Raw genomic sequence first — 12,042 nt, 5'->3', positions numbered from 1 at the left:
GTTCTTATTCTTCATGAGCAAATAGGCTCAAAGAGCAAATAAGAGTCATCTCAGACTTTTTCCTCCTCCTTCTCTCCGTCTTCCTCACCTCCAGTGGTGGTTTTCCTTTGGGCTCTCTCTCACCATCCTTCCTCTGCATTCCACTCACCCAGCACCCTAGTTCATACCAGAACAACCATAATAACCTTCAAGCTGATTCCATTCCGACAGTCCCTGCCCACTCAAATCCATCAGTCTCCCTTCTCACAGACTCACCTTCCTGCAACACAGATTTTTTTCAAGCCCTTTTCCTGTTCAAAAATGTTTACTGATTCCTTGTTCCCCATTTACTGATGTCCAAAAGTCGGAATCAAATCCTCCAAAATACAACAATTTCTGGTCTTTGGTTAATGTTTGAATGCAAAGTTTTGCATACACATAACTATGTGCAATCAAGTACTCAAAATAAATTTGGCAAAAGATTTCTCACGTCAGTGGAATAAGTAGATTAATTTAAAATGAAGATGGGCTTTTAAAATAACTGGTTCTCCTTTAGGAAGTGGTAGTTAGTGGCTACTTAAACTTGTTTTCTGTTCCCTTTAGGAACAAAGGGTGATTTATCTTGACATCTAAGGATTAAATGTCAGCATTCCCATCACTTAGAAATGATCGGTTTTTCTTTTTTTATGAATTGTCCTGTCCCTGGAGGTTCACTGGAATAAAAAACAAATGTGTTTATCAGGACTGTTGAAAACCAGAGTGGTCAAGATGACAAAATTTGATGCTTGCTATCAAAAGAAAATATCACTGGTATAGTTATTTCAGACTCCTAAAATTGCCTAATTATCTCTCATATTGTTTGCTATTAATCATAGGAGTTAAAGTATTTTCTACAAAAGTTTAGAAAGATTAACTTTATGCCAAATGATTATCATTGCTCTAGGATGACACGACAGAGTACCACTCTGTTCTTTATTTGTTGCTTTTTTTTATTTTTTAACAGACATGTTACTTTTAGAATCTAGAAAAAACATGCCTATGTTAAACCATAAACTTTAAAGTTTTCTTCAAAAAGTTATAGGAACAGTTAACTTTGCAATTTGGTCTTTGTTAAATATTCTGAAAGAGACTATAGAGGCTTGTCACCACTAATGAGTTAATTTCTAAATGACATCGTTCCGTACCCATTAGAAATAGCCACCAGACTCAAAGGTCAACAATGGGAGTTCATTCATTCAATCTAATCATTATTAACTAATTTGAATTTAGAATATTTTCTCAACCATTAATTAGTCATTTGTCAAAACAGCCTGATGGGAGAGAGGGACATAATTACCTCTGTTTCAAAGCGAGACCAGCCAACAGGGCCCCACAGAGGAGGCAGATCCCGGGTTATGCAGTCAGCACTACTGGGAATCATGCCACATTGCAGGGCTACCACACAACTGACAGAAGATGCAAGAGTGAAAATTGAAAGACTAATAATACCTCATAAGCAGTTGGGTTTAGATTTACTCAAATTGTATAACATTGATCAATCTTGCAAACCTTTGCAAATGCAACATCAGATCTATCCTACCATTTTCCACGGCAACCCAAATATAAAATGTGTGGCGTTGCATATATGCTTCTAAAGTAGTCACAAATTCCCCCAAATGTACTAACGGCAGTATCGTAGTGAAGACAAGGTGATAAACAACATACACATACTGAATATCCACCATGCACAGGGCTCCATGCTGGAACTGCAAGCAGGGATGCACAAGAAATCAGACACCTATAACTCCATCTTTGCTCTAAGGTACTCATAGTTTGGTAAAGAAACCAGTCTAATGCATTTGAAACTTAAAACTACTGTAGTAAAACATCTAAATGTGCATATTCCCAATTCTAGAATACGCATTTTTTCTCTATATCTTTCTCTACAAAAATACATGTTTTTTTGTAGTGATTTTGTAGTTTGGTGTACATGTAACTTTAGAAGGTTGGAAGACTCCCAGGAATTGGTCCTGCAATCATTCCGTTATTTAAAGAATGTTCTCGTGAACTCTCTCTTTTAAGAAGAAAATGTGGAAGCATGATCTAAGAGAAAACATTTTGAATAACTAAAACATTTTCCTAGCTGACCATGGAAAGATCACAAAGGTAATGAATCAGCGTGTAATCATTCTCCACTACCAAGCCGTCCCATGTACTAAACCTACGCTCTTTTAAAAACTGTCCGTCTCTCTCAAACACACATGCTTGTTGCTTTTAATGGAAGAGCTCTCTCAATACCTCTCCAATGAGTGTAAATCCTGTTTATAGTCATGTCTGCCCCAGTTTACGGCTTCACAAGAATTTATTCTGCGTTTTGAGCACACACAGACTGCCCTAATTCCCTTTTTTGGATGGTAGAGCCTCTTCAGAACTCTTTAGGAGGGAAAATGGCTCTTTCTTCCTTGATCCCAGGTCAGAGTCCAGATGAAAATAACAGACCTAAACAGGCCCAACCTCCTTCACGTCACCTCCGACTTCTCATTCAAAGGGGTACTTGGGGCGGCAGGTGGAGTTATAATTATAGATTAGAAAAAAGCCACCTCAGCAGCTGCTGCTTCTGTTTGTTCCCGGCTATAACTGTCATCAGTGGGCAAATTGGCATAAACAGGCCTCCACAAGTGGAAAATCATTTAACTTCTGTACTTGTCTGGGTCCTCTCAGTGGCCAGACCACAGAAAGAAAATCTGTGCACGAGCGAAGGGTGAAAGCGAAGAGTCCAACAACGCCTGTTTAGTGGGGAGCCTGAAGATTTTCTTCCCTGTCGGAGACTCCACACCAAATAACTAGGTTAGTGCTCAAAGAGTATACCTCTGCATTTTAATTCTGACCTCTACTCTGATCTTAAGTTCTTCTGACGGGATTTAAATAGAAGGCGGAACTGTTACATGACAGAAAGTTATTTCAAGACTGTTAGTTAAAACTACTATGAGAATAAATTATGAAATAGGCTTAATTTATTATGCTCCTCTCCCAATTTTGGCTGTCCTCACATTAGACAAATAGACAAGGTAAAGATAGAAAAATGAAACCAGCTTTGTGGCATGAGTCCCGTCCTTTTCGTAATGCCACTTACTTATGCCAAAAGGCCCTGGTTTATCTTTTTTTTTTTGGTATTAAAATGAGTAATGTTGAAGGCTAACGTTTGTGATTATAGAAAAATACTGTGACTGTTGTTCCAGAGTTTTATTTCCTTAGGGAAACTAGGCAAATTACAGTTGGATTGTTTTCCCAGCTCTTAATAAAGGCAGTATTTTTTTTGTTGTTTATAGCTAAATGTGTGCTGTAAACTACTTTAGGTAAGAAATTGGCTATTTCTTGTGTTTAGTACAATTCTATCTAAAAAGCTCCATAATTTCCATCTAAGTAGCTCTGTAAAACTCTCCTCATAGATTCTTTTGAAAAAACCGAAAGGTTTCAAAGAAATATCATTTTTCTCTGTGTATGCACCATGTTTGTCAGAGATTAGTTGAGAAGGATTCTCAACCAAAGATTAGGTTTCTTTGGGCCACCTTCTGAAAACCTGAATGATTAATGTCTTGGTGAAAAGTAATGGAATTCCAAAGAACTCACTGAAAACTGGGCTTTGAGGCCCAGTTTTCATCCTACCCTCATCCATGGAACAGATCCAAGTGGAAAGAGTCCTAAATAATGGCCTCATTTGTTGTTGTTGTTGTTGTTGTTGTTGTTATTGTTGTTGGGTTCTAAACAAGAGAATGAACCATCCCTAAGCATTTTATGCTACACTTTTCAATGGGAAAATGCACCTTCCTTAGTATCATGGTGGCCCAACATTTTGTCCACCGTTTGGAGTGCATAGAGTGCTAACTATGCACTCAGCTCCTTGAGGGAGATACCACATCCAACTAAACCACCAAAAATAACCCATCAATTAAATTCTCACAGGAACTTGCTTCTTTCCAACAATATCTCTTGATGTCTAAGAAGAGAGCCATAACTTCCCCGTAGGAAGTTTAAGGGTGAAATAAATACCTCTTTACGTACTTGAGCAAATAAAGCCCAAAAAATAAGTTTTGCCACTGCTTTTGGAAATGTCATTTAATATAGCATATCGATACCTTAAATCTTCCTATGGATTAAGAAAATATATGATAGGCAACATTATAACATATCTTACATATATCTCTTATTTAGTCATTCAAATATTTATGGACTAATGGCTATGTAATCTAAAAATAATAATACTTAGAAATTGAGGCAGGCTTACAATTTCTAACATTACTCTTTCCAGAGGTGCCTTTCCTCATTTTTTCTACTAAACCATTTAGCACCGCGGTGGTGGTGGTCCCCAAATTCCAAATCATACAAACTGAGACAGGCGAAAAAGGGGGAGATGGCTGAGCAGTTGCTGGCTGGGGTTTCCTTTGAGATACAAATTTATGCTCTGTCTTAAACATTGCTTCTTACGTGTGTTTTGTCTCCTTGCTCTTCTAGAAAAAAAACTATCCACGATGACTGTCACTTACTCCAGTAAAGTAGCCAATGCGACTTTTTTTGGATTTCATAGGTTACTCCTCAAGTGGAGAGGCAGCATCTACAAACTACTGTACAGGGAATTTATTGTTTTTGCTGTTTTTTACACAGCAATAAGTTTGGTGTACAGGTACTTTCCTTTGCATGTTTCCTTCAGTGGCCATCAAAGATCACGTGAGAATACAGTCTCAAAAATCTGAGCCCTGTGGTTGCCGCTGACTTTTGCGTTACGTAACCTCTTCCTTTGCATGATCCCTCTCTGTACCTTCTTCTCCCGGAACAGGGTATTTTACTCCACACCTAACCATTTTTAGGATGTTAAGTAGATGCTAACCATCATGGTCAGGTGGTTCTCCTTCCAGCTCCATGTTCATTGATCACAATGAGGTGTTAGTCATGCATCAAGAATGTTGCTATAGGCACAACGTGGAAGATTTATGCTTAGAGTCTCGCTATGTGATCATTTTGAATGGAAAGCCCACAGACGAATAATCATTTGTGCCTCTCTCAGTTATGTTAATTCACAGTTTAAATTTGTGATTTGACAGCTTGTAGCAACTACCTATGTAATTAACATGTTCGTGAATGGTGTCTGTCAGGCATATAAACCCTGATACAAGAACTTTCTTTCCTTTTCCCTGGATTGACAAGATCTTATCCAGGATGGTGCCTGCCAACCTTACCTATACCTCAACTAAAGAAAAAGCCTGCAGATTAATTTATTTTCTTTATATCTTCTGAGTTTGGGGCATGTTATATTCAAAAAAGGAGATGTTTATTCTTTATAACATCACAACCTATGCCTGTCAGATTGACAGAAAATTTGAGTAATGTTTTGTCCAAGAAACATTTTTATGACTAAAACTTATAGTCTTAATAAAATTTTATCAATATTATAAAAGTGAAGCTTTATGAATGTTTTTAAATTAAAATTGATTGCATACACTTCTTCTCTGGGGGAAGTTAAAACTCAAAGATAAGCTAAAAAGGTTTTTGAGGCTGTATTTCCACCTTTTCTATGTACATCAGTTTGTTATTTTTCTTCTGCATACAAATGAACAAATTCGTATATCATTGCTCTCACCTACATTCTTCCTTGCGGCAACAGGACCCCAGTTGAAGAAGAGGGATATTAATTTGGCTGGTTGATAATTATCAAAAGTAGAATAGGAAGAGTTATTTTGCTACACATCAAAACTACTGTTCCAGGGGCGGCTGCGTGGCTCAGTTGGTTAGAGCGTGAGCTCGGAACAACACGGTTGCCGGTTCGATTTCCACATGGGCCATGAGCTGTGCTCTCCACAACTAGACTGAAGGACAACGATTTGGATCTGATGGGCCCTGGAGAAACACAGTGTTCCCCAATATAATAAAATTTAAAAAAAAAACAAGAAAAAAAAACTATTGTTCCAAACAAATGTATATATTGATATACATTTTGGCAAAATATCTTTAAAGGGAAAGTTTTCTTTAAAATCTCTAATAATTATTCAGATATGTCTTATAAATATATTATTTTGACCATGTGTCATCCTTCAGAATATGAAATGGTGGAAGACATGTGATGTTTCAGGATAATTGTCTCATTAGTTTATTTTTACTAATGTGAATTTATTGCTGCTACTGCTGCTTAGAATAGAATAGCCCTTAGAACCGTTGCACTGTAGCCAGAAATGCTCCATGAGGCTTTAACTTTTGTTCCAATATCTTATTTCTACCCCACAAAATTGTATGCATATATTTTTCCCTAAAGACTAAAGAGTGCTTACATTTATAATAATAACCATTAGTTTCAGTCATCCCTCATTTTTTAAAGTTCAACTGTAAAATCTGTTCAAATAGATCCGTATCTCTTGATCAAAGGTATACCAAGAACTGTAGGCTGAATTTGTCAAGAAAGTCAAATATACATGTAGAAAAATGTAGAACAGTTTCATTCCCATGTCTACTAATGACCCTAAGTTTTCAAATCGTACTATAAGCAAACAATTATACTTAGCAAAAATCATAAGACAGCACCAGAATTAATTGATTATATCTCTTCCTACTTTTGCATGGATTTGACAAAATAATATGTGTAGTACTTTCTAGTTAGTAAAATTTCTATGTGTCTATTAGCTAAATATTTTTCCTTTGGCCAATTATTAATAATAACAATCATTTCATTATTAAGTACATCATATGTTATGTTGTTTTCTATATAATATAGTCTTTAATCCTCATAACATCCCTGATACATAGGTATTATTATCCCCATTTACAAATGAGAGAACTGAGGCTTAGAGAGTTTTAAAAATATGCCCAAAGTCCAAATCTGTAAGTGGCAGATCTGGGATTCAAATCTGGCTTTGTCTGATCCTGTGGTCTGTGCTATCCACAATTAAATCCTCTTTGACCATTTCTATTTGAGTATCAGAAACCATTCTGGCTATAACTTGTCATTAACATGACCTTGATAGGCCCGTGCGACCAGTAGATGCCTCTCTTGTCAGCTTTTCTTGATTTCAGAATGTCTGACACCTCCTCAAAGCTGAGGCAGGAACTGCACCCCACACCCCACAGACCTTCCATGTCAGCACCGGCTCCCAGGTCTTCCTCTGCAGTATGATTGGTGGCTCACTGTTACCTCATTATTCCTCTGCTTCCTTTCTCAACGTTCTACTGACCCAAATAGGCCTTTGAAACATGTTAACATGGATCTTTTTAAGGGAGCCCTTTCTCCTTTGGAACAGCTACACGCATTCATGGATGCAAATTCATCTCTTTTGTTTCTCTTTCCAGATGTTGATCATTATTATTAACCTGCCTTGAGACATTTCTTTTGACTCGGAATCCCCTCCCGACAACAGAAATATCAATAATAGGTCCATTAAATGAATTTATGTTTAACAACACCATGAAATGGATTTGGGTCAGATCTATAATATAAATTTGTATATTTATACCAAATATAATAATAAAGAGGTTCTCTTCTAGTTGTTAAATCTGTGTTATTTTATATTTTAAATAATTGCAGGCTTTAAAATAGTTATAATATCCCTGTGATACAACAAATCAACAATGTGCTGAGTAGATATTCAAGAGAAAGTAAGATCAAGATGTCCAATTCTGGGCCATTATTTAATGCTAACTGTAATCCACTTAATCAAGATTCTTTCTTTTTGAGAACACCTGACAAATCATTGAAAACAGACTCTTTTATGAGGTATCATGCTCCAAATCCAATGCACTGATCATATAAAGTTTAAATATATAAAGTATTTAAAAACAAAATGGTTAATAAATTTCAGTCTCATGACCAACAATATTTACGTACTAAAAATGTTAGTACTTGAACTATTCAGCCATTAAAAAGCTTTTGAGATACATCCGCTTAGATAGAAAAGAAAAAGTGATTGCTCCTTAAAAAAAAAAAAATAAGATTATTTGTGCTTAGTTGTTTGCACTGAATGTCACTTGCAAAGCAGGTGCAGAAGTATAATATCATAAAGGGCTGTGCATTTTATTTTTGCTCCAGATTGTTACTTACAGGAGCCCAAAAACGTTACTTTGAAAAATTATCAATTTACTGTGACAGATATGCTGAACAAATTCCAGTAACCTTTGTGCTTGGTAAGTATAGGTCTCACGCAGAATGCAGCCACACAGCTGTCTCCGTTAGGATGACACCGATGAGTCTGCATGGGCCTGTGTCCAAGCTGAGAGGCATGCCTGAGAAGCCACCGCTTGCAATAACCAGAATCAACCATACGGTTTGCCTTCTAGGCTGCTTTTGCTAAATTAACACCAAACAAGTTTGAGGTAATAGTCTGCTATTGGACCATGACGCTTTCTCTTCACTAACTCTCCATGTTTGCTGTCAATATTTGAGTTCTAATACCCACTTACTGGATGCTACGGCATTGCCAGGCACAAACTACATTTTTTTTTTTTTTCTGGAGGGCAAAATCATAAGGTATGGATAACAACATATTTTTACACCCCAACCCCTAAAAAGGCTAAAATTCTGCTAAAAGCATCAGTGTCGACAACGTGTCTGCTGTAAACAACAAAAAAAAAAAGTGCTTTATAGTTTCCTGTTATTCTGCAGGGTTTTACGTTACTCTGGTCGTGAACCGATGGTGGAACCAGTTTGTGAACCTGCCTTGGCCAGACAGGCTGATGTTTCTCATCTCCAGCAGCGTGCACGGCAGGGACGAGCATGGGCGCCTGCTCCGCAGGACGCTGATGCGCTACGTCAATCTCACGTCCCTGCTCATCTTCCGCTCCGTGAGCACCGCGGTGTACAAACGCTTTCCGACGATGGACCACGTGGTGGAAGCAGGTATTGTGAGTGGCTTTTCCTTCCGTGGGCTGCTTTCAACTTAGATGGCAACCTTCCAAATTCCTTGGAAAATTCCTTTTATTTATCCATTCATTCAAGAAACATTTATGGATTACCTACTATGTGCCAGAAACAGTCTTAGCAGGCAAAAACAAATAAGATATGGATCCTGCCCTCAAGAAGTTAAATTAGGGGGCAGAGGAGGGGAAGCAGACAGACAGTCAACCTCAAACTTGCAGTCACATGGCCTTTAGGTAAATATAATAATTACCATATTTACTAAACCCATCTGTGGTATTACCTTACATTCTCTAGCACTTTAGCGTTTATCTGCGTTCATAAATATTTCATTTGGACCTCAAAAAAACATGACAAAGGGAGGAAACAGATTCAGAGAGGTCATGACCTGCCCTGGATCACACAGCACACAATTACAACTCAGGCTCAGAATTCCTAAGTTAATACTTTCCCCAGAAATATAAGTAGATTCTGCTGGGAACCAGCAATGTGGGTTTTCATCTAGGCCAGGGGTGTCCAAACTTTTTTCAATGTTTTTCACCAAGGGCCATTTGCGGTAAAATACACAAACAGCCAGGCCACTCACTCGAGGTGAAGTACGTATTGCCTCACCTGGTTTATTTAAGTAAACTGAATATATTTTTGGAATTTGCTGCGGGCCTATTAACAATGGATCATGGGCCGCAGTTGGCCCACGGGCTGCAGTTTGGATATCCCTGATCTAGGCAGACGCTGAGAGAGCAGTAAAAGGCTGCTGCAGTGTGGGTCTGTTGTCTCTCCTACTCCTCAAAGTAGATGCAGCTCTTCTGCTAGGCTCCCGGACCTGCTATGCTGAGTATAAATCATGTTGCAAGGATGGTTCTCTTCGGAATGTTAATATTTAGCAAAGAAGCTGTTAAACCAGCTCTCAGTGGGATGAGGATTAAATGAGATAATTCTTGGCATGTGCTGACTAAATGTTGGTTATTTGCTGGGTTAATAGATCAAATCGTGTTGTAATGTATTAATGAACCTACCGAAGATATAAGAGTCATTAAATGATTCTGACTTTATATTGAGTATGGTCTCATATTAGGTTGCTGTATCTATGCTCCTTCTCTGAAATATCCTTGAAAATAGCTGGGTTTTTTTTTAAGAATAATATTTTTGTTTGTCTTTGGAGAGTTGTTTTGTTTTGTTCTGGTTTTTTTGCTTTGCTTTGGTTTTGCCTTTTCATGGTCAATATAGATAGTGACTGAGAAAACAGTATGAGTTCGCATCCTTACTCCACTGACTTATTGGCTACATGACCTTATGTGAGTTACTTAACATTTCTATGCTTCAGTTTCCTCGTCCATAAAATGAGTTTATAGTAATTTATAATACTACCTATTTCATATACCTCATCGGTTTGTTGTGAGGATTCAATAAGTTAACATTTGCAAAGTGTTTGGAGTGATACCTGGCACACGGTAAATGTTACATGAGTTCTTGCTATTAATAATGAAATCATCTAGTACAACAGCATAACATAGCCCTTTGGTCACTTTAGAAGACTCATTTGATATGACATACCAGGTGTTCTTGACCTAAATGACCAGGAGGCTGGAAAGTCAAGGTGGAATTAAAGAAGGAGGGGTTTAGAGGACGTTGTTAGGGGTACAGATGGGAGAAAGTAACAGCTGCAGTGAGTTGTTAAGGATTCAGGTGGACATTACCAATGGCCTGGCAAATGCACAGGTATGTGTATTATGATGTAAAACCAATAGGAACTTTAAAAAATCAATTGCCATGCCTCCTCCAAATCTGAAAGTTGAATACTGCTTTAGAATAACCAAGTGGAAAATGCTATTTGATAACTTAATGTTCTTACCCTAAGGTCTATAGAATCAAATACAATAAGAATCACCAATTCTGAAGAAAGACCTAAAAATAAATGAGAAAGGTTTGACCCATTCAAAATTGATGAGTGAAAGCTCAAGTTTACTAGGATGAATAAAAGTGATATTTCTCTAGTCCTGACACATCCTTGGAATGAAGAGAGTGCATTCTGACAGGAACCAGACGCCAGGCCCAATTCTCAAAGCAAATCTCAGCCTCTTAGCGTCACCTTCATATTAAAAGCAAATCAGGAGGAAGCCAGGTTGGCTAGCGAAGGAGAGGCCTTTGCGACCTCTGGATCAGACCTGAGTTGTCGCAGGTCCGAAAGGCAAGAAGAAGGGGTGAGGTGAATAGGAGAATGACATGATTTCATTTCTTTTAGGTGTGATTTTAATAATACCAAAGCTCACTCCTTGTCAAATTTGTACAAATGCCTGTCATATACTTGTGCCTACCCTTTTTCTCTTTCCAAGGCATTTATCACAATATTGGAATACTTTTCTCTCAACCACCAAGACCCCCAACCATTCTAAAGGAACCTGGAAATCAGTCATTCGTTCTTTGAAGTGCACTTAAACGAGGGTGTCTCAAGGTGTGATCTGAAGACCCACAGGCCCTTTACATCTTGAATAACTTGAGTTGTTTATTTAGAATGCATGGTCCTAGGCCCTACCTCAGACCTACTGAAGCAGAGCCATGGGATGTAAGGCCTAGGGAACCTGCATTTATTGTGTTTCCCCGAAAATAAGACCTAGCCAGACCATCAGTTCTAATGCGCCTTTTGGAGCAAAAATTAATATAAGACCCGGTCTTATTTTACTGTAATATAAGACCCGGTCCTATATAATGTAATATAATGTAGTATAAGACCAGGTCTTATATTAATTTTTGCTCCAAAAGGCACATTAGAGCTGATGGTCTGGCTAGGTCTTATTTTGGGGGAAACAGGGTAAACATATTTCTATGCTGCTTCTTTATACACTGAAGTTTCAAAAGCACTGAGCCTTTTCTGAGCTGTTTATTTTTTAAACTCTTTTTCTCACCCCTGGGGTAAAAGGCTTTGGCAACCACTAAGTAATTCATTGCTATTAATAAAGTAGTAACGACTAAGAAAGAGAGTGAATTCAAGGTTTTGGCCATGCTGGAGTTTCCAGCATTATGGAGAGGCTTCCAGGCAGCAGTCTGGTCAGAGACCACTGTCTAGAGCAGGGGTGTCCAAACTTTTTTCAACATTTTTCACCAAGGGCCTTACGCGGTAAAATACACAAACAGCTGGGCCACTCACTTGAGGTGAAGTAGGTATTGCCTCACCTGGTTTATTTAAGTAAACT

The 12,042-nt window shown here is 38.0% G+C and overlaps 1 protein-coding gene across 2 annotated transcripts in view; it reads left to right on the top strand.

The window, feature by feature from the left end:
* Window positions 1-2,663: 2,663 nt before the first annotated feature.
* Window positions 2,664-12,042, top strand: part of BEST3 (bestrophin 3) — a 51,473-nt gene continuing 42,094 nt past the window's right edge. Inside the window, exons 1-4 of one of the 2 annotated variants that reach the window (XM_019748953.3) lie at window positions 2,664-2,805; window positions 4,471-4,639; window positions 8,027-8,121; window positions 8,600-8,833. In XM_019748953.3, the coding sequence (XP_019604512.2) occupies window positions 4,488-4,639; window positions 8,027-8,121; window positions 8,600-8,833 (481 nt within the window). In that variant the 5' untranslated portion in view covers window positions 2,664-2,805; window positions 4,471-4,487. The remainder of the gene's footprint in view (window positions 2,806-4,470; window positions 4,640-8,026; window positions 8,122-8,599; window positions 8,834-12,042) is intronic. The other variant, XM_019748956.3, reaches the window with a different exon arrangement.

The sequence above is a fragment of the Rhinolophus sinicus genome, chromosome 1, assembly GCF_057876585.1.
Source record: "Rhinolophus sinicus isolate RSI-liver-muscle chromosome 1, RSI-T2T, whole genome shotgun sequence".
Taxonomy (NCBI): domain Eukaryota; kingdom Metazoa; phylum Chordata; class Mammalia; order Chiroptera; family Rhinolophidae; genus Rhinolophus; species Rhinolophus sinicus.
This window is presented reverse-complemented; position numbering and strand designations above follow the sequence as displayed.